Here is a 26,861-nt window from a genome sequence, read left to right on the forward strand (position 1 = left end):
AATGCTCGTGCAGGATGAGCATCACCATTCGAATCGATAATCAATAGAATGACGGTGGAAAGCAAAACGTTGGAATTCGAGATCGGTGCGGAATCGTTTGCGTGCGAGGTGGAGCTCGCGCATGTGTAGGTAGTGGATGGAGCATTGTTTCGATTCGACGACGGCTTGGTTGAATGAATGGGTTGATTGGCGAATCGCGATGATGGTGCTTGAGGAGTGGACTCATTGAAGCTGTGGGTGGTGTGCAATCCAGCTTTCCACGCTCGCCATAATGGTGGATGCTATAAAACAATTTGACATTATCTGTGCCCCAGATAACGCAACGACTTATTTCATCCATAGCAACCTTTGATAAACACTTTTTTCCTTGCCAACAGAAAATCAACAGGCAAAAATTCGGAACTTCATTTTTCTAGCGAGGAAAAAATTAAGCTTTTTAATAATCGGTAAAGCTAAAACAAGTTTATCAGTTTCTTATATTCTTATAATTAATATTCTTCTTCTAGCCTGAAAACTTGCAATATGTCCTGACCATCATATGGCTTCAGTGGCGGGGTGGAATCTTCGGTGGCGAGCGGTGAGGCAACGTCGGTGGTAGCTGGGAGCAGTGGCGGTGGCAGCGGCGGGGAGCAGTCCAAGCTCGAGGAAATGCAGTCGGGGCGGCCGGGATCGGGAAGACAGGCCTAACTGATGGGGCTTCGAGCGCGTAGATGCGCCCTTGCTTCAGTCAAAATGGACCGACTTTGGACGGCCGGGCGTGAAACGTTTAGCCGAGATGGTGATAGCTTCGCCCGGAGGAAATGTAATCGTGATAGCCGGACGCGGGTGACCAGGCCGACCCGATGCGCCGAGCGCTGAACGAATGTCTGTAGAACATTGTTCAATTTGGAGTGTAGAATTAGCAAAACTTTGAAGTGATTCATAATCATATTTTATTGGGTTAAGTTTGAATATAGACATTGACTGATACATTGTTACTGGTAGCTTATCTGAGGACAGTTGCCCTAGCTCCGGGAAAACTTCGGTGATCGCAACATTTTATTGATCTCCAACGCAGACCGCCTTCTGGCCACTCGTGGGCGCTACGTAATCACCACTATGGCAAAACCACTACCGCTATTGGGATACCGGACTACTGCTGCGACGGGCAAGTGCTCATAGCCTACAACATCTACGAATCTGTCGACAGTCAAATTCTCACTGGCGCCGCGGGTTACGATGAACCTCGTGAAGAACTCTGTTACCAGCGGGTAATATTTGCCGTAACGTATGATTTTGTGAAATACGGGAATTTAGTGTGAAGTTGGCGCTAGCTCGCAATAGTCAACTTGTTTTTCCACGCCTGGGCGGTGACGCGCATACGCATAGCCTGAGTGCAGTGGGTGGCGGCCTCCACTGAATCCAGTTGGGCGGAAAAGGATGACCCGAGAAAGTGAGTGTCCCTTCGAAGGGGAGTTAGGCTCGGTGAGAAAATCATCGAGACAGTTGGAAGATAGTCGTAAAGAGAAGAGGTGACACAGATTGGATACTGTTGTCCTACGTAAATCCGCCACGTTGTGAGCGCAAGAAGTTTGTTTGATCAGCCGAAGCCATTTAGTTACCCTACAGTTGATTTAGCCAATCGACTGGATACCCGTGAAAACCCTTGTACCACGACCAACAACGGATTCAGGATTTCGCCAAGCGTCGTATTTCGGCGCAACCTCAAACCTCGTGACCCGTGATCACGACCGACTACACCAGTGGTCAGTGTACATTGACGGCCGATCGGGACAAAGTCCTAAGCAATCGTCACACCTCAGGCCTCCGCATGTCGTCTTTCGGCTAGTCCTCGCCACCATCTCGTCCGTCTAGGAGCGAAGCCCGACCAATTCCTCCCCGTGGACATCTCTTCAGGCTGAAGCTATCACCATCTCGGACATTCGTTCAGCGTTCGGTCGTCGAAAGTTGGCCATTTTGGACCAAAGCACGGGCAAGCCCACGTTTCCGTAGCCACATCGGGTCGGCCTGGTCATCCGTGTCTGGCTATCACGATTACATTTCGTCCAGGCGAAGCCATCACCATCTCGGCTAACCGTTTCACGCCAGGCAGTCCAATGTCGGTCCGTTTGTCCGAGGCCCCACCAGATAGGCCTGCTTTCCAGATTCCGGCCACCCGGTTGCATTTCCTCGAGCTTAGACTTCTCTCCGTCGCTGCCACCGCCACTGCTCCCAGCTACCACCGATGTTGCCTCGCCGCTCGTCACCGAAGATTCCACCAGGCCACTGAAGCCACCAGCATAGCCCGTGAAGACGCGTGTCTACTCAGGTTCGGTACTTATACGGATCTTATAATAAACTGTTCAACCGTGAGTACTGCGAGTAGTTAGGAATCAGCACTCCGAAAGCCTATCATCCGTTCACCCTGGGACCCTGATCCAGAAGAGGCCGTGAGCGCCCACCGTAGACTGCCGTCGGCTTAGACCAGCGACCTGGGGATTTAGGCCGGTTTCCCTTCGAAACCGAGCCGATCGGTTTCCCGCAAAAGACGTCCCTGTAGAAAGCTAATTGTATCTCGACGTGCCGACAGGACTGTCCGCAGCTCTAACTACCACATATAGAGCCGCCATTTCAGCATCCGGATTATTTCAAACCATTGTCGTAGCTGTCTTCCAATCATCCACCGGACATATTGCAAGTTTTCAGGCTAGAAGAAGAATATTAATTATAAGAATATAGGAAACTAATAAACTTGTTTTAGCTTTACCGATTATTAAAAAGCTTATTTTTTTTCTCGCTAGGAAAATGAAGTTCCGAATTCTTGCCTGTTGATTTTCTGTTGGCAAGGAAAAAAGTGTTTATCAAAGGTTGCTATGGATGAAATAAGTCGTTGCGTTATCTGGGGCACAGATACTGTCAAATTGTTTTATAGCATCCGCCATTATGGCGAGCGTGGAAAGCTGGATAGGGTGTGGTGTCTTCTTTGGCAGTGTCGGCAGGAATATTTTGATTGGCAGTTTCGAGCAAAGTGATCGTGGCGGAAACAATTCTGACAAAGACGATTGTTGTCGATTAGTCTCATGCGGTCTGACACGTTCATTTTCTCGAAGCGGGGACATTTAATGAGAAAGTGATACTCATTGCAGGCGTAGCATTTGGGCTGATCTTCGGCGACGGTGTGGGTGGCAACTTTGTGGAATATCGACTTTCGGTGGAGAGGGGCATGATTGACGGGCGTTTGCGAGTTATGCGACTGGTGGTTGACGGACATCGATTCAAGAACACGGATCCTACGCTGTAGAAAATCTACGAGACAGGTGTAGTTTGGGTTAGCGACGGTAGTAGCATGATCCTCCCAGGCCTTCAGGGTGCCATCGTCAAGGCGGATGCAGAGCAGATGTTCAAGCATCGTACTCCAATGATCAACGGGTTCTTGGAGTTGGCGGAGAATTTTGGTGTGGCGTTGGTACTCATCGACAAGACTATGCAGGGCTTCGGCGGATTCTCTTTTCATGCGGGGACAATCTAGGAGGGCTTGCAAATGGCGCTTTTTGAGCAGGTAGTCGTTGGCGTAGCGGGTAGTCAGCGTCTGCCAGGCGACTGTATAATTGGCAGAGCTAATTGCGATCGACTCGATCAGCTGAGCCGCTTCACCTTTCAAGGCGGCGCGGAGGTAATGGAATTTTTGGACGTCGGGGACGTCAGCGTTACCGTGTATCAGGGCAACAAAGGTGTCATGAAAAGCCAGCCATTGATTGTAGTCGCCATCGAACTCGGGCAACGAAATGGTGGGAAGCTTGATGCCGGAAAGCAAATTGGCGGGAGGGTTAGGGATTGCGTTTGGAGTTTGAATTGGACTAGCGGGTAAGAGGGAATTTAGAGCAGCCTTTACTTTGAAATAAACGGATTCGAATTTGGAACGGATTTGATTGTTCTGTTCCCTACCTTCTTCGGTGACATCCAGTTCCTCGAGTTGCGTTTGAACATCCTCCAGTCCCATCCACACGTTGTCGATGTTCTCGATGCGCAGCGGTACTTGGGCTTGATCACGGTCGGCTTGGTATTTCGACACAAACTGCTCGGCTCTCCCCAGTGAAGCCATGAGGGTCGTGCGGCGGTTGGTTAGCTGAAGCTGGCGTTGTTCCTCCATGACGGAACGGTTGGGGTACGGCGTAACAAAATGGCGGTTCTAGATGGGGATGCACACAAAAAAGACCCGGTAGAGCCGGACAAATGGCGTGGGGGATTTTGGAATACTACTAACCTCTTCAAGGCTAGGATAATGCCTTGTATTTCTTATAAAACACCTCTGGATACTGCGGATTCTCGGCGATGGAGGGTTGGCCGGATTAGCGGAAATGGTGACGGAATGGCCTCTGGGTATTCGGTAGCACTCTCGAGGGCGGGAAACGGGAAACGGCACTTCTATTCACCGGCGGGAATGGGCCGGAAACGGGCAACGCTCTTGCGTTCACTGGCGGGAATTCTCGATGGACGGATGTTGAAAGCGTGTAAAGAAAATCGAAAAAATCTCAAGGCACCCGCGGATAATAACTGCGCACTGTGGAATCACACGTACCGTGTGCCTAATTTCAATAGGCCTTGTATTAATATTCTGGAACACTCGGGAATCTTCTTCGGAGGAATGGCGGTTGATCGATAGAAAATGATGGCGGAATTTCAATAGCGACGTCTTCTCGCGATGGCGGTTGAAGGTCACTCGGATCACGGACACAATGGCGAAACGGAAACCGAATCCTGGTCACGGCACCAAATATGTTGGAGCAGGTTCGTGATTTCCGGAGAAATTGCTTCGGAATGAAAATCGGACACTGGCTGTTGGGTAGCCTTACACCGTGCGGAGGTGGTGTTATCGGCTAAAGCACTATTTCACTGTCCACAAAGTTCAACTAACCGCCACTAGGAGATTTTCTTCTTGGATAACGGAAACTTCTGGAGCTTTAACTGTTACTTTATTTCACTTTGCAGATTACGTTGGATACAATTTTGGACCACTTTATTCGTTGGGATTTCAACTTGGAATGATTTTATTTTATAATTTATAATTCTAGGAAAGCTAGCTACTTACTACTACTTTCAAGTATTCAATATATGCTACTCTTTTCAAGTACTACTACTACCATCTAGCACTCAATTGCAGTACTAGAACAAGGTGGGTTCGGCGCGAATCTATAGAGAATTTATTGAGAACTTATTGAGAACAAACATCCCTTTTAGATAGCAATTACTTCAGCAATTGGTTGTATAGATGAAAAAAGTGAACAACGTGTTTACAGTTTTTTTTCCGCAGGTTTTGAGTAAAATTTTATTCTAAGATAAACCTCAGTTATCAGTGGTAAAAGTAATTGAATCTACAAGCGTTATCTGTCTTGAAAGTCATATGTTGTCCTTCTGAAGCCCTCTAAAACGCCTTAGAACGCTCCTGAATCCCCTTTCATCACCCTGAACTACATATTAAAGCCAGCGAAGCCACCTATAGTCCTTTGAAACACCTTTGAACCGCTCTGAAACCCCGGTGGATATCTCTCGAAGCTCTACTGAAAGCCTGAAAGGGTCAGTTAGAAAGTGTCTGAAACGTTTCAAAGCTTTTCTGATGCCTTGTGAAACTCCCCTGAATCCTCCTTGAAACCCCCTGAAACCGCTGAATTATATCTGAAACCACCTGAAAAGTTCTCCTGAAACCTTCCAATATAAAACGTCCGGGACCTAACCCCTCTGAAACGCCATCAAAGGTCCTGTAACGCTTTGCAACGACTAACCCAACTAACGAAAGTAGCTGCATAAGAGCTTATGGAACAAACGCTGATGTGAAAGTGGTTGATTAAGCTCTTTATACAGCAAAAATGTTAGTTGGGAAGGAACCTCCCATGAAACTCTACTACAAATCGCCTGAAGACCAGTGAAGCCATTGAAATGCCCTAAAATGCCTACAAACGCCTTAAAATCCCCCCTGAAACTCACCTGAAAGACTGTGAATCCGTTTGAAACCTCTGGTAACCCCCTGAAATAGCTTGAAACACTCTGGAAATCAATAATGCTACATTGGTAATATCAAAGGCATAGGATTGATGTCTTTACTGTTTAAATGGAGCATTAAATGCTTTACAATCGCATTGAAGTGAAAGCTCTTATCGCGGAAGGATGTTATCCTGGACTAGATCACTGAAACAGTAGATGTTTGCACCGCCTATAAAGAGCGGTATGAAATCAACGTAACTATAGTAAGTCGACCTACCAACAAAAGCCAGGTGGTCACGATATGTGAGTGCTGATGGCGGACCATCAGGGTGTCATTTGAAGAATTCTCAGCTATGGCAGACAGGTTGACGATCTTACTGGTCTGAAGCTAACGCAATATCAACTAAGGATGCCGCCTAGTCCTGCTGGAAGCTCTAGCGAAGCATAACTTAAAATAGATGTATTTAGGCTCAAAAAATGCTTCCATAAAAAGTGTGCATAGTTGATTATGGATAATAGGGTTAACAGGTATAATATGCCCCACCTTAAGCAGAAACGGCAATATCTCCGAAACTAGCTCCTTATTCCACCTATTGCCCACTGAAAAACCTTATTCTTAAAGTCAGTGAAGTGTTGCATGCGAACTTTATCTTTGGAGGGGCGGCTATGGAAGTTTTAAAACGTTTTTCGAAAGCGTTTTAAATTTTGCCTTTTCAAAACAACCGGGGCAATACGCCCCATCAAGGGAAAAACGTCCAATCCCGTGATAAAATCGTCCCAGAGCGTAATTCCACCACATGCTTATCCTAGGAGGGACATTCAACAACTGTTTAACCTCGTGAAAGTTGCAAAATAGCACAAGGGATGAAAACTAGCTTCGTTTGCACTGAAGTCAGCTTACGAGAGGCAGAATATTACGTCAAAACCGTCGTTTCAAGACATTTTGATATTTTTTTTTTGTTTTCCTGTTTCAATCAACAAACGAAGTAGCTTGATGGCAGTTTTTCTTTGATGTTTAGTATTAGCAATCGATCACGCATGCGAAAAGCACTAAAATCGCTGGAAAATGGAAGGGGGCGTTTTGCCCCGCTGGGGCGCTTTATACCCATTTACCCTAACACAAACTGAAGGATAGTGGACAATCATACTCATTGCAAATATCAGGTGGCTCACGATAGATAGACTGCGACAGTTGATCAAATGTCGGTAGAACACTCCGAAGTGAACGTAGCAGAAAGATCCCATGTTACCGAGAAGATTGCTAACAGGAGGCTCTCTGAACCTTTAATGCAACGCTTCTATGATTCACAAGACGGATCCTAGATATGGCCGTCTATATGATGAAGCATGACCGTTACGAACAAGTGCTCAGCATACCAATACGCTTGACGTAAAATACAATAATAAAAGCTCGAATGGAGTAACCACAAGAAGAAATGCTTCGGAAACCTCTGTTAATGTGTCAATACGAACACTTTGGGCGATGTTTACATGGTTCTTATGGCTAAAGTCCGAAAGTGCGTTAGCATCCATGAAAAAATCTCATGAAATATTGAAGTAAGTTATCGAAGAAATAGCTTTTGTAAATATCGTGAACAGATTCTTCCTCTAGACCAAGGGCGTGAAAGGATTATCAGGGAGCTACATAGTTCGAATTTCTGAAGGGTGAGTTCGCAATGGATGCCATCCTGATTGGTCATTCGAAAAAACTGTATTGCACCCACGAGTTACGAATATTAAAGGCCGTTTTTTAGGCGAGGCGTTTGAAACTTTGCTAATAGGATGTGTACCATGGACGGCTAACGTGTTACTGTTGTGATAGCAGTTAACCAAATACTGTAGAAATTGCAGCGGAGGTGATGTGCTGAGCAACAGGCGGCTTATGTATAGGTGAGTACGTAATATTGTAGGAATAATAGCGTATGGTGGCTCCGGAGAGGAATTAAAAATGTGTTCAGTGAAGTGGCTGGCAAAAAAAGGAATTGATGTGCTGAGCAGAAGACGGCTAAAACGTAGGTGAGCACGGCATTATTTTAGCAGTTATACCATATGGTGGCTCTGAGTAGGAACGTAGGCTATGTCCAACAGGAAATTTGCTTAGTCGGCGGGTCATTAAGGTGGGGCTAATTTCAAAAAATCTCTCCGATATATGATTTCTCAAGTGGAAAGTGATCCACTAGTCGAAATAAGTCAGTTGTACAAAAATGAGCGATTTCGGTTGATATTTAGGGGTGGCGCAAAGAGTTCAAGTGAAATTTTTGCTAGAACAAACTTTCAAAAATCATTTCAAATTTAATTTTCAAACTTATTTTTTCTAGACTAAATCGGTGATTCTAGAACCCAATTGGGCCAAATTTGTGCTCAAAATTGCGATATATCCGAGATATTTGCGAAAAATGTCATATTTTGGTACTAAACCCAAAAAATACTGAAAAACGACATTTTTTTTAAATATCTCAGAAACCAGTAGAGATATCGTAATTTTGAGCACAAATTTGGCCCAATTAGGTTCTAGAATCACCGATTTAGTCTTTTTTTTTTTATAGAATGAGAAAATCTGCAACAGATACCCAAGAGGTGGTTCCTCGGGTGATGTGGGGATCGACCCACTAAAAACTCATTCTCTCTCTTCCTTACCTTCGCGGTACGCCCGTTAGGGATGACTTCGAGAAGGGGGGGACCGTACATGAGTACACTCTAATAGTAAGCGTTCCACCAGCTACCGCCTTAAGTTGATCACTCTCCCCTGGAGGCTCGGGTCCTGGCTAGTACTTAGACCACCCGTTGAACTCAAGCTCCTGGATGGGGAAGGGAGGCCAACTCAACTAGCTGTTGTTCGGCTCGCCATTTACTCTGTAGTTCAAGTACGATTCGAGAAACCGTGGAAGTAACGGAGTCCCACTTGTCCGCCCCCATACACATCCTTTCAACAATGTTGTCAGGCGTAATATCTCTACCGCATACCTCCTGCATACTCGACCTTTGCTCCACGAAACGTGGACATTCAAAGAGCACATGCTCCGCGGTCTCGTCGCAGTCTGCACACTCCGGACATGCGGGGGAGCCTGCGTGTCCGAATCTGTGCAGATACCACCTAAAGCACCCATGGCCTGACAGAAATTGAGTCAAGTGAAAATTCACCTCGCCATGGGGCCTGCTCGTCCACTTGGACACGCTCGGTATGAGCCTGTGTGTTCATCTACCCTTGCTGGAGGAATCCCATTCGCTCTGCCACTTCAGCATAGACGAGGTTCTGGCGATACGCCTCGCACCTCTTATGCCACGTCGCTCGAAGCATTCTTCATCCTCTGCCACCACTAAAGCTATGGGCATCATGCCCGCTAGCACACATACTGCGTCCTTTGAGACCGTGCGGTATGCGCTCACCACCCTAAGGCACATCAGCCTGTGGGTACTCTCAAGTCGCTTCACGTTTCGGTTAACCACTAGCGCCTTCGACCATGCAGCGGCGCCATACCGTAGTATGGAGACCGCTACTGCCGCGAGCAGCTTACGCTTACTCGAGACTATTGCCGAGCTGTTTGACATTATCTTTGACAATGCCATTATCGCCATGCTTGCCCTTTTGCAGGCATATTCTACGTGGCTTCCGAATTTCAGCTTATCGTCGATCATGACCCCCAATTGCTTCAGTGAGCGCTTAGAGTTGATCGTGCATCCACCTGTGGTGACCACTGCCTGCTGTTCAGACTTGCGGTTGCTGGCGAGGACCACTCGGGAAACTGGCTAAGCGCCAGCATGCTACCGTGATGGACTCTCCAGAGCGAGTCATCGATGTTCGTTGCTGCTAGGCTACGGCAGCTAACCTTGAGGGTGCGATATGCACTAGCCCCTCTCTGAAGCATAACCTTCTTGGTGGTTCCGGAGAGACGTAGGGTTTGGCGACCATAGGAATGTGTTTTAGTGGGTCGAGGAGAGAGTAGTCCTGGCTTCTACCGGCATTGTAGAAGACGGCCTCATCCCCACACTACCCTAACCTTCCTGTTAGGGTGTCTGATGAGCAGATTTATCCCCCTATGGTTTAGAAGGAAAAAAAAAAAAAAAAAAGACTTGCGGTTGTTTACCACCACCACCTCCGTTTTGTGGTGCGCGAGTGCCAAATGTCTCGACCTCATCCAATCCTCCACTATGCCAATTGCGTGAGTTGCTGTCAGTTTCACTTCCTCTATCGACTCGCCGTATACCACGAGGGTAATATCATCGGCGAAGCCGACCAGCTTTACGCCCGGTGGAAGTTTGAGCCTCAATACGCCATCATACGCCGCGTTCCATAGTACCGGGCCCAAGATGGACCCCTGCGGTACCCCTGCGGTGATTTTGTAGCTCCTCTCGCCTTCCTCGGTGTCATAGATTAGCACTCTATTCTGGAAGTAGCTCTTCAATATCCGGCATAGGCAAACCGGGACTCCTAGGTGGTGTATTGCGCACTCAATGGCGGTCCAGCTGACGCTGTTGAACGCATTCTTAACGTCCAGCGTGACGACCGCGCAATAGCGGATTCCTGTTCGCTTCTTTTGGAGCGCTATCTCGGCCGTTTTGGTTACAGCCCTAATAGCGTCCACCGTCGATCGACCCTTCCGGAAGCCGAACTGGTTATCCGAGAGACCAGAGTCATCGGATTTCTCGGTATAGACCATCAGCCTCGACAGAATGATCCGTTCCAACAGTTTTCCGGCGGTGTCCAGCAGACAGATAGGTCTGTATGCCGACGGGTCGCCAGGTGGCTTCCCGGGTTTGGGCAGTAGAACCAATCTTTGCCTTTTCCACCTCTCCGGAAATTCGCCTCTGTCTAGGCACATCTGCATAGCCATTCTGAACATGTCAGGCTTAGCCTCGATGGCCGTCTTGATGGCTAATGTCGGGATACCGTCCGGACCCGGAGCCTTGTTCAACTTAAGCGACTTCGCTATTGCAATGAGTTCGTCGTTCGTCACCGGGGCTACCTCACTATGGCCGGTTTGGCTATAGGGAACGGGGGCCCATGGTCTTGTATCGTGGGGCGGGAACAGCGTTTCCACGATCTTCTGCAGCATCTCTGGGGAGCGTTCTGGGGGTGCTGACGCGCCCTTCGTTTTGGCCATGACTACTTTGTAGGCATCACCCCATGGGGTCGTGTTGGCTGCCTGGCAGAGATTTTCGAAGCACGCCCGCTTACGAGTCTTAATCTCTTTATTCAGTGTCAGTTGTGCCGCCCTGTAGGCCTCGCTTCGTTCAATTCTATCCTCATCGGTACGAGCCCTTTGCATCCTCCTTCTAGCTCTTAAACAGGATGCGCGGAGTTCTGCGATTTCTGGACACCACCAGTATACCGGTTTGCGTCTATTTCTGGGTAGGGATCGCCTTGGCATAGCGGCGTCACATGCACGGCTTAGGGTTCCGACAAGATCATCGCTGGATAGATCGTCGGTGTTACTCTCCATAAACAATCGCTCCACAAATGCCGGCTTATCGAATCGCGAGGTCAGCCATCCCCGATGACGGTCGATGACCTTCGGCTGTGGCCGTCTTCCTCCGTGTTCCACTCTGTATCGAATCGCCAGATGGTCACTATGCGTGTATCCATCGTCGACCCTCCAGTCCGAGCTAGGGTTTAGACCCGGGCTCCAGAAGGTCACATCAATGATGGACTCTGCACCATTCCTACTGAAGGTTTTTTTGTCGCCTACGTTCGCGACATCCACGTTTAGTCTAGCCATAGCTTCGAGTAAGGCCCAACCTCTCGCGTTAGTCAAGCGGCTACCCCACTCAATCGCCCAGGCGTTGAAGTCTCCACCGATGACCACGGGACTCAATCCCACCATTGCGCTTGTTAACGATTCCAGCATAGACGAGAACTGGTCTATCGTCCACCTGGGAGAGGCATAACAACTGCAGTAGTATACCCCGTTGATCTTCGCTATTGCGAAGCCCTCGTGCGACGTGGAAACTATTTCCTGGACCGGAAAACGACCGGTTGTACAGATCGCCGCTAGCTTGGCCTTATCCGCTACCCAGTTTCCATTATCGGGAGGGATGCGGTATGGGTCCGATAGTAGTGCGATGTCTGTACTTGACTCCGAGACTGACTGCCATAGCAACTGTTGTGCAGCTTCACAGTGGTTCAGGTTTAGTTGTGTAACCTGCATTATCGTTTGGAACTTCGACCTCCTCGCGTGCCTGGACATTTAGGCCCGCCCGTCGTGTGGCCCTTGTTCGCCGTGCAAATCAGGCATTTTGGTGCAGAGTTGCACTCCCTGGCGATATGGCCTTCTACTCCACACTTCCTGCAGAGCTTACTCCGGTCTGGGCCTTTGCATGCCCAGGACATATGCCCATGCTCAAAGCACTTGAAGCACGCCACTGGCGGCTCGTATACGCTGAGCGGGCACACTGACCTTGATCTTCCCGACTGAAATCGCCTTATTCGCATCCCCTACGGGGAGTTTGAACGCGGCAATCTGCGTGCCAGCCGGACCCTTACGCAGGCGGATCGATGCACTTGGTACATCTATCTCACACTGCTGTTTGAGTGCGGCTGCGAGCTCCTCTGCGTCGGTAATCTCGTCCAGGTTTTTACACTGGAGAGTTGCCTCCATCGTTAGGGCTCTTACCTGCACCTTTTCGCCAAGTACCTCTTGGGCTAGTGCTTTGTAGGAAGTACCTTTATTGGCTGCTTCCTTCTTCAGCACTAGCATCATCTCTCCCGTCCTGGTGCGCCGGATGCTTTTTACATCCGCGCCCAACGGTGAGAGATTCTCGCCTCGCATGTCCTTCAGCACCTCGGCGTATGTGTCTGCCTCGGTTTTGAAGACCAGCGCGTCACTTCTCGCTCGTTTGTGGGCTGGTTTCGTAGTTCTCACCTTCTTCTTTTTTCCTACCGTAATCCAAGGGTTCTCCTTCCCTTGGTCCGGTTGGCCTCCGTTCTTCCTCTGGTTGGCTTGCTGGGGCTTGGTTTCCCTGCCCCTTGCGCGCTTCGCAACCGGCTTAGCAGCCTGATTACCTACGCTAGTCTTCACCTTCTCTTTCTGCGGCTTTGCACCCGACTCTGCCGGACGCTTCTTGGGCCGCGTCTCCTCAGCAGGTTCAGAAGGCTCAGCAAGGAGGAAGTTGTCCGTTTGGGTGGACCGCTCTTCCCTGCTCGCATCAGCAGCACTTCGCTCTTCCACCAGGAGGTCGTAGTCCTTCTTGGCCAGAGCCAGTGATTTTCGGAGCTTCAGCAGGCCCTGTTTCAGATCCTTGCTGATGGTTGTCCGCCCGCTCGTGTAGCCGATCAGCTCATCCAGCTGTTCGGCAACTACCAACATCTTTGGTAGCCCGCTCCTGTTGCGGTTCAGCGCAGGCGTGAGGTCCGCACCGGTCATCTGTGCTTCCTCCGTCGGCGCTGTACCGCTTCGTGCACCACTTGCTCCACTTGAACTTCCTGCCGCTGGTTTGCTGGTGGGTGCACCAGCCCCTCGGAGTGGCGATCTAGCCAAGCCTCCACGCGCGAACGGGTTCAATGCCGCTCCCTCAGTTACTCCACACTCGACCACGTTGTAACAGTTGTTGAATTTCGAAGTCATGTCTGTTGGGCCCCCCTTAGAACCGCTATCCCTCACTGTAAATGAAGTAGTCGCCAAGGATCCTGGTGGTTATCTATGCAAGCAGGGAGGCCACCCGAGGGTTGGCGCAGGCCCTTATGGGGACTGAGCTCAGAGCCGGATCAGCGCTAATCAGGAGTGTTCATCTGAACCTACTTCCACCCAGATAGTTGTCTAAGCTGGGCACAGATCAGGAACGTACTTTAAGGCCATGCCACGGTTTTATGGGGCGGAAGACAGCGTCGACATTAGCCTATCCGCCGTTTCAAGTCAGTGTCACCCGACCTTACTAAGAGGATAGAATGCCGTCGCCATCAGCTCACTTGTGCATAGTTACCTTAGCGTGTACCATCTCTTTTACCAATTACTAAGCAGGACCAGTATACCATAATCAGGAACTTACTGGCATCGTTCCTGATGTGCCCGAGGCACTTCTAGCTGGGCTGGGACACTTTGGAAGCGGTGCCATATCGCTTGAACAGAGTTGCTTCCGGATGTGTGGAATTTCTGAAGAGGACCAGCAGAGCCCACTGCTGGTCCCCCGCCACGCCTAGGCTTCCCCCGCTTGAGCAGTTCGTATGTGCCGGTGCTCGGTTACCTTCCGGTGCCGATTTAGTCAAGAAAAAATAAGTTTGAAAATTAAATTTGAAATGATTTTGAAATGAAGTTTGTTCTAGCAAAAATTTCACTTGAACCCTTTGCGCCACCCCTAAATATCAACCGAAATCGCTCATTTTTGTACAGCTGACTTATTTCGACTAGTAGATCACTTTCCACTTGGGAAATTATATATCGGAGAGATTTTTTGAAATTAGCCCCACCCTAGCGGGTCATGACCAACCCGACCATTTCGAGACATATTCAGTGCGTCGCGGTATCTGAAGAAGACTTGTGCCTCTTGTGAAAGGAGTTGCTCATTAGAATTTAAGGAATACGTGTAAACATGACATTACAACAAAAATTTCGATATAAACTCAAGCGCAAGATTAATACTGCAAAATGTCAGTGAAACCTATAACGGAAAGTAAAAGCATATATGTAATCAAAGAAAAGTCCCTGAAGCAAAGATCTTAAGTTCCAAGCCAACGTTGGTATCACTTGTTATTGAGTGAAAGACGTACATCTACTCGATATCGCGGAACTTAACAGATATTATACGACGTAGATAAGCAAAAGATTTTTTTCTTCTACTTATTCTTCTTCTTTGCGTAACGTTTCAACTGGGACAATGCCTACATCTCAGCATCCCATAGTTATAACTGAGAGTTTTCTCTGCCAATGATTTTTTGTATGTGTACATCGAGTTGCGGGCACGAATTTACTCTTTTCCCAAGAAAATCAGGGCAATTTTTTGACGCAAATATCCTGGACCAACTGTATATGCATATGTATGTGTATTCAATTATTTGTCTACGATGAAGTATAACCGTTGGATTTAAAAAACAAATGTCTTCAGCATTCAAAATCTCATCAACTTTTTTCACCAACTGAATCCATCTTGATTGTTTCTTTCCCCCACCACAACAATCACAAGCGAGCTGCATCGCAAATTTAAAAGCAACCCTGTACTCGCGCAGCAGTAACACCGCGACTGTTCTTCTCCAGCCATCCGGCCATCCTGCTGTTTTTTACACAACCGAGACCTACATTTTCCCCCGCTACCAGAGGAAATAATGAGTAATGCGACATTGAGCCACCACCGCGCGAAGATCATTCAAACAAAACCGACATTTTTCCGGAACAATGAGTTGTGATGAACCCGTCGTCGTCATGGAAAAAAAGTCTCTTCCCTACTTTTGACAGCAGAGGCACCGAGGAGGAGGCCCCAAAACCAGGCCAGAGTAAATAAGGACACACTTCGTGTCAGTCAGTCAGCTGCTGGGCTGACTAGAGCTGAGCTTGAGAGCAACTGATGCTCACTTGGTGCTTGGTGGTGGTGATGGTGGTGGCGATGACAATGAGCGACATAATTTCCTGAAAAAGGATGATGCGGGAGGAGGTAACGGCTCTTCTATGGTACATGAGGACATAAGCGGGAAGTGTGTACTGCTGAAGACGACGTGCGAACTACAAACCAACAAACCCAGAAGTGATGTGAACCAGTTCTCTTGTGTCATTGTATGTCATGTGATTTCGAGAGGTTCTTCAGCTTTGGAAAGTCTTGCATTGGGGAACACATGCTCAGTGGGATGTCAGAAACTAAGATGAATGCAACAGTTGCAAAGAACCATGAGAGATGATGGGGTAGCATACTTTCAGGATGCAATGGTTTACCAATTTATATCAATCATAATTTATTTAACCATCCCTCAAGTAGAGGATGATGAATATGCTGCAACTCAGCAATATCTTGTTCAAGATATCTGAATTCCATTATTGGTCGGTCAATGAGCGTTTCGTAATACATAAAAGTTTACTTGATTTCCTTGGAAATAGAGTGCCATCGTGCCTACCATACGAAAATTGCTGTACTAGTGTAAAAGATATTTAATTACCAAAAACAGCTCTTAGATAATAACTAAAGAAGTGAACATTGTATCATTGACTATAATGAATGGATGAGAAGCAGACACTGTTTCGGTTGGAACGTTACAATAAGAAGAAGAACAAACATAACTAGAATATAAGTGATTAGTATGTTTCTCCAAATACATTTTGCGTACATCTTGGAAATTATTGGTAGTTCATTCCGGACGCCCACCACTTCGAGAACAACGTGCATTGTAATTGGAGCCGTCAAGATCAAGGTTTTTCTTTAGTTGATTCGCTGTAATGTGATAGAAGCCTTTAAGTCAGGATCTTCACCTCATTTTATAAGCAGCCCGGTATAATACCCCGGATTGAATAAAGCACTCCTCCCACGTCTGATATTTCGACCATAATTCCAGCGAAATTGTTTCCACCCGCCCCTATTGGTATCTGGCATCTCAAGCTCATAAATCAATGCGATAGCCCACGACAACGAAGTGATTGAGTTTTGTCCTGGTTTCTATCTAGATGTGAATAACAAAACCATAACATATTGTGTAATATTGATTTTTGTAACAACGATGGCTTTAAAACATGTCAAACTTGTTAAATATCAAACTAATATCAAATTCTGTTATTCCTATTTGCAGTGGTATTTTTTTGGTTTCAGCTTGTTATACAACTCTGGTCGGGTTTTCACCTTGTTTTCGTGTTTCTCATCGAGCACAACGTGTATTTCGAGCGAAACCAGCGAACAACAGCCCTCCCAAACAGCCGGAAATGTATACAAGAGTGGGCAAACGAAAAGTAAGCCATTGATTCACTGAAAGCCTCACGACATGGACTAACCGCTATCAACGGGCACTTATCGGCCTGTGATTCGAATAGCTGGAAATTGATACCGTTGTGATTGATTCCTGAGCGGAAAATATCAAGCCTCATCAGGATCAGTTTCCATCAAAATTATAAACTTCCGTTCGTTGCTGGGCAGTGTTTCCCAATACGAGCATTCTCAAAATTCTGAGACATAACCATGACACCAAGGATTGCCGAGGAGGCCACATGTGGTGCAGTAGGCTGCATGCTCGACTTATAATGGATTCGAGCCACGTTTGTTAGGTAACAATTCTTCCCGAGAGCAACTGTACATTTTTTAGCCACGATTCTATTGAAACTTAGTAAATAGGGACTTCTAGATTCACAACTTCAAAACTTATTCTACCTTCCCTACAAATGCGACTTTCAGAGGCAACTGTGGAGATGCTGAGCTATTTTTGGTTTTTGGTTAAAAAGGTGGGTGATGTAACATTCCTTCATTTCCATGATTATAGTAAGGACATGGCCAGTGAGGTTAATAAATTCTCAAATTGTGCATTATATTATACATTATTATCCAGGAAGAATTCACGAAGATAACATTCTAGAAGGAATTTCCGATCAAATCGCTTTTAATAAAAATACTGTAGCAAGTTTTTCAATGCAATTCCAAAAACATATGAATTGCCAGAGAAACATAGAAGCATAGTGCTCATCTAAGCTGACAAGCTGGCTTTTTCCCAGTTTGGTATGTCAAGAAAAGGAAGAGTTGATGTGCTGAGAAGTAGGCGTTCTATACTAGGTGGGTGCGTAATATTAAAGAAATTATATCGCATGGTGGCTCCAGAGAGGAACGGGGAACATGTACAACGGGAGGTTTACTTAGTCTGTAGGCTATGATAAACTCAGAACTTTAGAGACGTATGTGGAGCATCACTGTATCTGAGTGAACACTTGTGCCTATTGTAAAAAGAGTTTATTTCAGTTTACGGGGCAGTGGACACATGAATTTTACATTCAAACGTTAAATTGATGCTGCATAATGCCAGTGAAACCTCAATATGAAAGTAAAAGTATATGCATCATCGAAGTGATCGAGAAACTCTCTGAAGTAAAGATCTTCAGTTTCAAGGCTACGTTGGAAGTGATACTCCTCTCGAGACCGCGGAGCTAATGAGATATTTCACCATGCACATATACATGTGTTGTGAATGTTTATTAAATGATTTCTCTACGATGAAAACTAAACGTTTTAAAGAATTTTCATTAGATTTGGTAGGTGTGTAACTCATGCTGAGACCGGCCCACTATTTACACCTTGTCTTCAAAAATGTTTAAAGTGCCGTTTTTTTTTTGAAAGTCCTCGCTAAAAAAGTAAGAAAAATGCATTTGGTTACTCAAATTGATGGACCCGCCCATTAGTTAGAGCCACCACAATTTTTGCAGACCCTTCGATTTTGGTCAAATGGTGGCTCATTTATACCGTTAAAACTCGAACGTTTCTCCAAAAACTGCCTCAAAATTTGTTGTTGATAAGAGGAAAGATAGAGCTACTCTTTACAAGAATAAAAAGTTGGGTCGGCCATGTTTATTTTGGCCGCCATCTTGGATTTTTATACCAAAACATTTTTTTCATCATGATGGCAACCAGCGATTTTCAAATGTTTTGCATAAATTGAAAGCTGAGACATTTATACATAACATATCAAAAAATTAGACATGTTTTTTTCTTCTTTCAAAAGTTATCTGCCAAAATCAATATGGCCGACCTAACTTTTTATTATTGTAAATAGTAGCTCTATCTTTGCTCTTTCAACAACAACTTGTTTTGAAGTGGTTTTTGGAGAAACGAAGGGGGGGGGGGGGGGGGGGGTCCATCAATTTCAGTAACCAAATGCATTTTTCTTACTTTTTTAGTGAGGACTTTCAGAAAATCGGCACCTTAAACATTTTTGAATACAAGGTGAAAATAGTGGGCCGGTGTCAGCAAGAGTTACCCAGGTGTTTTGAAGTACTTTCTTAAGACTTCAAAAGGTATCTTACATGATTTATTGAAAAAATGTCATTCTTTTTCAAAGCATATGCTTAGGTAACATTAAAACTGTTTTTTTTTTCAAGAAACTTAAAAAAATAAGGAAGAGTTCCATGACATTTTCCGAAAAGGTTGCAGGCCGATTTCTTAAACTTATTTCTGTGAATATATTACCAAAAACATGATAATATTAATAAAACTAACATTACCAAAGAAAATTTGAAGAAAAGTTTCCTAAACAATAACAAGAGAAAAATTAAAATAAAATATGATTCCCATTTATTTCCTAAGGAATGATTGAAAAAAGTACTAATGATATATATCTATTAGGATTAGGAACTACCAGCGAAAAAGTCAAAGCTGTCAGCGACATACCTGGAATAGTTTCTGGAGAAATGCATGCAGAAATATTCCAATAATAAGCAATATTTTATTTTTTTTTCATTTCTGGTAAAATTTAGGAAAAATAAATACCATATATTTGGTTAAATATGTAAAGAAAGCACTGGAGGAGTTTACCCAGAGATTACAAAATTGATTTTCCGATAAAATATCTGTAAAATTCATAGAAAATTCAAGAGGAATGTCAAAACAAATTCTTATATTATTTTAAGGAGCTACTTCTGACAAAATCCTGAAAAAAATTTCCAGAAAAAAAATCGAGAGGAATTCTTGGAGGAATTTCCAGTTGAATATCTGAAAATTTCAGAGAAATTCCTGGATGAATTTTCTGAGAAACTCCTGAAAGAATTTCAAGAGTATTTCTTGGATGAATAAGCTAAGAAATTCTCTGACGAATTTCCAAAGAAATAGTTGAAGAAAATAAGAGACAAGAAATTTGCGGAAAAAATAATAAATTTCCAGAGCAATTCTCGGATGAATTAGAAAAAAAATCTGGAGAAAATATCCTGAAAAACTGCTACAGTTTCCCGAAACATACTAGGGAAATATTCTGAGAAATTCCTGAAGAAATTTCCAAAAAAAATCGTAAACATATGACCAGTGAACTTCACGGATGAATTTGAGAAGAACTTCTTGAAAAAGTTGCCGAAGGAGAAATTTCCGAAGAAAATAAATACGGAGGACTTTCCAGAAAAAAAATCCAAGAAGAATTTCCAGAAGAATTTTCCGAAAAAAACCCAGAAGAATTTCTGGAATTCTAATAACATATTTGAAGGGATCTAAACGCTTGGAAGAATAGGCTGCAAACAACTTCATATGCGTCTTTTAAGAGGAAATGTTGAAAAAATCCAGATAAATGGCTAAGGTAATAAAAATAAATGTATTTTTTAGTGAAACTCCAACTGAGGTTCGAAGAGAAATTCTTGGATGAATAAACAGAAAAGCTCACGGTCCAATTCCAGATAATTTTCTAGAGAAGTTTCATAAGAAATCCCTCAATCAATTACCAGAGATATGAGAGGAGGAATTTACACGGAGTTTTCTGAAGGAATTTTAGAAAAAAAAAAACAAATAGGACAAGAGGAGCAATTTCTAGGAAAATTCCCGGGAAATTCCCTATGAAGTTCCTGGAGAAATCTCCCTTGAGTCATTTGTGTAGGAGTTATCAAAAATTGCTGTATGAGAAAGTTAGAGAAGAACTTCCAGAGAAATTTCCGGACGAAATATCAGATTTCAGGGTCTTCATCTTCTTCTTCTTTCAGGTTCAACGTTGCAGCTGGAACTTGGCCTGCCTCTCTTCAACTTAGTGTTCTTTGAGCACTTCCACAGTTACAATGATACACTATGCCCAGGGCAGTCGAGAAAACTTTCCCGACCGGAACGGGAATCGAACCCACCGTCTTTGAATTGGTGATTCAAAGCCTTACCACTAGGCTAACTTGTTTTCAGGGTCATATTGCTCTAAATTAACTAGAACGGACAAATTTGCAGGGAAGAAATTGGCAGAGAAATACCTGAACAAATTTCCAGAGAAGTTCCCGGGTGAATTTGAAAATAACTTCTGGTAAAAAATTACAGAGAAATCACTCAAGTTTCTCAAAAAAATCCTTGAAGATGAATTCCTGAAGAAATTTTCAGAGAAACCAGTGAAACTCAGCGGATGAATTTTGTGAGAAATTCTTGTAAAAGTTGTCAGATGAATAACTGCGAAAATTTCCAAGAAAATACTGAAAGACTTTTCAGAACAATTAATCCTGGATGAATTTTCAGAAGAATTTCTAATAGACTTTCTAGATAAATTCCTGGAAGAATTTCTTTTAAAACTTCTAGATAATTTTCAGAAAAAATCAAGGTGGAACTTCTAGAGGTGATCAAAAAATAATTTCTTTATAAACTCCTGGAAGCATAAGCAATAAGAGAGATTCCTTTCTTATCGAAGGAGGTATTTGTCATATTCTTATATTTCAGAAAATTCCTGGAGCAATTTGTAGAGAAATATTCAGATGACTTTCAACTTTCTTAAATGAATTTTCAAATAAAAGTCGTTTAATTTCAAGAAAAAATCTTGGAGGAATTTTCAGAGAAACTTCAATAGGAATTCCAAGAGAAATTCTCGATAAACTGAACAGAGAAACTCACGGACTAATTTCCATAGAAATTTCTGGAGAAATTGTCAATGAAATCTCTCAACAATCTTCCAGAGATATTTCTGTAGAAATTCATACAAAAATTTATGGAAGAATTTCAGGATTAATTACTGGAAAATATCAGACAAGTTACTGGCACAATGGTTGGTAAAATGCTTGGATAAATTTTCCAAAAAATGCCAAAAGAAATTAATAAAGGTAATCTTGGAAGAGTATCCAGGAAAACTCCAGAGAGAATTTCTAGAAAAGCTCCCGGGGGAAATCACTGGGAAATTCGTAGAGAAATATCCAGGAGGAAGCTTCCTAGAGAAATTCCTGTAGGAGTTGTAATAAAATTGCTCTAGGAGAAATTTGTAGATGAATTTCCAGATAAATTCCCGGAGCAAATTTCAGACAACTTTCTAAATGAATTTCATAGTCATATTTCGCGATAAATTATGAATTTCTAGGGAAATGTTATCCTTGTCTAGTGTTTAAGTTTCATTCAGTCTGTGCAGCCTCTGGCTGAAGACGGTGTCCGCGTCTTTTTTTTATAATTCTCACAGAAATTTCAGGAGAAATTTCCACAACAATCCTGGATGAATTTTAAAGGAATTCCTGGAAGACATTCCAGAGAATTTTTTGGAAAAGTTTTACGAAAATTTTGCAAAAATCCGGCAAAATTTTCAAAGAAATTCATTTCCATAGAAAATCCTGTAACAAATTTTAAGGATACTCTGGATCACGGGCTCCCAACCGGTGGTCCGCGGCCCCCTGGGGTGCCGTGGAGCCAATCTAGGGGGGCCGTGATGTTACCAAAAAACATGGTAAATTTTTATTTATTTGTGCAATTTTAAATCTTGTAATGAAAAATGAGAGATTGATACAAACCAGTGATTTCCGAAGTGGGCGATGAAGGAGGAGAAAATACTGCAAAGGCAGAATTTTTTCCAGTAGTTTTAAGGAATATGTCCAGATGTTTCTTCATTCATGAAGATGACATAATTTCAAAGTTGGTTCATGTATGGAAACAAATATTGTAAAATGTTTTTATTTTGGAACTCGGAAATCTAAAAACCGATTGAGAAGTTTTTAATCGATTTGATTTCATTTTAATTAATATTTAAGATTTATTTTTACTGAAATTGTAAAAGGAGGAAAGTTATTTTCCTGACTTGATAAGAAAATGTTATTTTATATTCATAAGCTGATTTTTTTTTTCAGATCAAATTTATGGTAGAATATTCAACTTTTGATACAATTCACCTTCTTAAAAAAATCATGAATTCAATTGTTTGTAAAACTGTCATTGTGGATATTTCAGAATAAATTCCTAGGAGAATAACGAATTTTGCTTATCACTAGGAGTGGTTTGGAAAACAGGAATTTAGCGAGACATTCGTTGAACCCTTTTAGGGATAACCACTACCAACCCCCCAAGAGCCACAATTTGAAGAACAAATTTTCAGTATAAAACGCTTTCAGAAGAAATTTTTTTCGGCTGCGCCGCTTTTCTTAAGGTATGACTTAAATTGAATGTACATGGTTTACGAAGCGTGAGTATCAATTGAAAAAAGTATCTTTGATCGTCAAAAATCCCTCCCGCAGTAAATTTCTGGCTGCGTCACTATACCTCACTGTAATTTTATTCATATTTTTGCTTAAAAAAAATCTTTGGGCGGCAGATGATTTGACAATTCTCAAAGGGGGTCGCCACCTCAAAAAGGTTGGGAAGCCCTGCTCTAGATACAGTTACCAGAGAATTCGTGAAGAAATAGTCAGAGGAATTTTTGAACAAAAATCCGGCGAAATTCACGAACGAACTCAAAGAGAAACTTCTGGAAGAATTGTCAGGGAAATTAATAGAGAAATTTTCCTAATAAATCACTGGAGGGACTTTCAATAAGAATGCAGGAGATTTTCCCTGACGAATTCCGGGAAGGTTTGCCATGGAAACTCCGAAAGGAATTTCTATAGACATTTATGAAGTAAGTTCTCGACAAATACCTGGAGGAACTTCCAGAGGAATGCCTGGAGAAATTTTCAGATACATTCAAAAAGGAGTTTAGAAATTCCTGTAAGAAATTTCAGAAAAGCTTCTGGAGAAATTTCCAGAAACTTACATGGAGGAATGCACACAAACACTCATGAGGGAATATTTGAGAAATTTCTTGAAGAATTTTCAGAGATAAAACTGGTGAAATGTTCGGAGAAAACACTGGAAAAAGTTTCAGATAAATTCGTGGAGGAAATTCTTAAGAAATTCCAGCAAGAAATTTTGGTAAAATTTCTGGAAGGATAATATTCTAAATAAATTCCCAGAGAAATTTCCGGAGCTATTCTCAGAGTGATTCCTGAATAAATTTCAAGAGAAATGTTCTTCTTCTTCTTTGTGGCTCTACATCCCCACTGGGATATGGCCTGCCTCGCTTGAACTTTGTGTTCTTCGAGCACTCCGACAGTTATTAATAGAAGGGCTTCTTTGCCTGCCATTGCATGGATTTGTATATTATGAGGCAAGTTAAATGATACACTACCCAGGAAATCGAGAAAGTTTTCCCGACTGGAATTGAACCCGCCGTCTCCGGATTGGCGATCCACTAGGCTTACTGGAGACCCCATTCAAGAGTAATGTCTTGATGAATAAATAGTGTAATTCCCTTGAAGAATTTCTAAAGATTTTTGAGAGATTCTCAAACAGATTTCGGGAGGAATTTCTAGAGACATTCTTAGACGAATTTTGAGAAAAATTCTTGGATGAATTTCCAGATTTATTTATGGAATAACTTCTGGAACAATTTCTAAAAAAAATGTCGGAAGCTTCTTGGATGAATTTCCGAAGAGATTTCTTAGAAAAATGTATGGGTAAATGTTTGGAGATATCCATGAACAAGTTTTTGGGGAAATTCTTGAAATATTTCACAAAAAGCTTGAAATTTTTGAAGTTAATTCCTGGATACATTTTAAGTGAAATTCCTGTATGAACTCTCAGAGGAAATTGTGTAGCAGTTTTCTGGGAAATGCTTGAACAGATTTCCTAAGAAACTTTTGGAGGATGATGAATTCCTCAAGCAATGTCTGGAGAAGCTTCTGAACTGAAGTATCACGCAACATTTCTGGAGGAATTTTGAGAGAAATTACTGGAAGAAGTTTCTGAGATATTAGTGGAGAGATTTCTAAAAAAAATCTGAAGGTAGTAACAGAGAAATTATTGAGCGAATTTCCAGAAGTCCTGAGAAACTCATGAAGTAATTCAAATTTCCAGATAAATTTCTGCAAAAAAAAACAAAACAAACTCTTGGAAAGCGGAATTTCCAGACAATTTGAAGAACATTCTCCTGAAGAATTTCTCGTAAGTTTCCCGTGAATTTCTGAAATGTTTTCTCAAATGTTTAGTTCAATTCCTGGAGAAAATTGTGCTTGCACATATTTTAACTGCAGTTATGGACAAGGTATTTGTGAACGCTGACTACCAGCTTCCAAATTTAGCCATACGTATGCATACATCGAATAGTATTTTTCTAGTGACAAGGTATTTGGAGTACATAGCTCCTATTTTCTCGAGCACAAATCTAGAGAACCATCAAACGTAACTAACTGAAAATGTAACTTAATGCCTATTTCCGCACAGTTAACATTGAGTTACATTTTCAGCCAGATCCGTTTGATGGTTCTCTAGACTTGTGCTCGATAAAAGTTGAGCTGTGTACTACAAATATCTTGTCCTTGAAAAAAATAATTTTTGATGGATGGTTAAATTTTGAGGCTGGTAGTCAGCCTTCACACATTTTTGCAAAGTATACGAGCAAAGTTTCATTTGAACTAAAAAAGGTAGCATCTAGACGATTTGTGCATGGAGCTGGAAATGCTTCTTGAGAAAACCTGACATTATATTAGGAAAAACAATATGATCAACGATTGAGGAGAAATTCTTCCGCCGAAAACCCACAGGATTTTATTGAAACATTTACCCAAACTTTCGGTAGTTGATGTTTTTCTAAAGCATTTTCGTTTGTTTTTAGCTTTTATGCAAACCTGATTTGTGGTTATTTAATATTTACAAAGGAAACTCGAATGGTTTTCCAGTGATTTAGATGATGCTAGGAAAAAACTGTAATAAAAGTCTGTAAATAATTCATGAATGTGGAAATCAATCTATGACAAAAGATCGAATGGACAAAATGTTGAATAAAAAAACACAAACAAGGGAAAAAGAGAATTTGGAAGCAATGGTAGTAATAAATAAAAAGAAAAACAAAACAAAAAATATAAAAAAAAAAAAATAAAAATAAAACTAAACTAAAAAAAGTTATTATTCATAGATAGGAAATTGTCTGTCAAATTGTTTAGTTGTAACCCTGAGTTCGATGTTGATCTTAACTTATGTTGTTGGTATACCTGAAACATACTAACAACTAACGATTAGAAGACACAGAATGATTTCAATTGAAACTGAGAGATGAACTTGTGAAAAAAAATCATATTCTCATGAGATTGGAGCCCACAACTCTACATTCGCCATTACAAACGTCAACGTTCCAATACATTTTCAAAATTTGCAATGATAAATCTTGAAATCATATTCGTGGGACAGAGCTTCTGGAAAAATGTCTACTTGTAAATCGTGGTAATTTTCGAAAGAAACCCAAATCAAATCAAACTCCTTTCACAATTGTAACGGATTCCGATAAAAAACAACATACTAGTATTTTAAAAAGCTTTTTCAAGAATTTTCGAAAAACAAGCAGCGTACTTTGTCGGCTAGAGTTAAAAACAACAATGAAAGAAACTGTTTCTAAAGCTGAGCCTAGATTGATCAACTGCTTCATTCCAAATCCGTTCTTGTTCGGTTCTTTGGCTGATTCATCAACAAAAACAAAGTTATAATCCCATTCAATTTTGTTATCGCACCGTTAAAGCCGTTGTGATGAGATTTCTTTTCCATCATCGACAGCAGCTTGGTTGGCCAGAAAAGCGAAAGAAGGACGAAGAAAAATGTTTTTCCTGCCATCTTTTGAACGCTTATCCATGCTGAAAATAAAAACGCGAAAATTACAACTCAGCACAATTTATTTCGGGTAGCTCCCATGCTGGAAATCCCTCAACAGGTGTGCCAAGACCCGCTGTTTGTTGGGAATTAGTTCCGGTAGGATTCCGTTGGCTCTCCCCACCGCATCAGCTCCTGAACAAACAACCGCAGTGAAGGAAACTGGTCCGAGTGCCCGTGCCGTGTCGGCATCGCCGGGCACTCCATTAATAATTGCCAACTTTCCCCGGTTTTCGCCACACCCACTCGGGTTCCCGGGAAATCAAATTAAATCGAATCATCGACAAACCGCAGGGATTTTCCACGTTCTTTTCCGTGTCCTAGTTCGAGGGTTTCCTTTCGCCCTCCTGCTTGGTCTCCTGCTCATTGTGGAACGTCATCAACAAGATTAAATATATCGATTCGCGAAACGGTGGTAGTTGGTCGCCGGC

At 43.0% G+C, this 26,861-nt stretch overlaps 2 protein-coding genes across 4 annotated transcripts in view; both read right to left on the reverse strand.

The window, feature by feature from the left end:
- LOC109432921 (uncharacterized) overlaps positions 1-26,861 on the reverse strand; it is a 527,049-nt gene that overhangs the window by 111,195 nt on the left and 388,993 nt on the right. The window lies entirely within an intron of this gene.
- Positions 1,893-5,291, reverse strand: LOC134288731 (uncharacterized). The gene is made up of 4 exons (XM_062854674.1): positions 4,244-5,291; positions 2,932-4,168; positions 2,805-2,815; positions 1,893-2,300 (listed from the first exon to the last, which is right to left on the reverse strand). The coding sequence occupies exons 2-4, from the start codon at positions 4,127-4,129 to the stop codon at positions 1,893-1,895; spliced, it is 1,617 nt and encodes a 538-aa protein (XP_062710658.1). The 5' UTR covers positions 4,130-4,168; positions 4,244-5,291.

Source organism: Aedes albopictus, chromosome 1 (assembly GCF_035046485.1).
Source record: "Aedes albopictus strain Foshan chromosome 1, AalbF5, whole genome shotgun sequence".
Lineage (NCBI taxonomy): Eukaryota > Metazoa > Arthropoda > Insecta > Diptera > Culicidae > Aedes > Aedes albopictus.

What these genes read in the sequence shown, in the direction of transcription:
- LOC134288731 (XM_062854674.1), bottom strand. Translation starts at nt 4,129, where the DNA reads ATGGAGGAACAACGCCAGCTTCAGCTAACCAACCGCCGCACGACCCTC.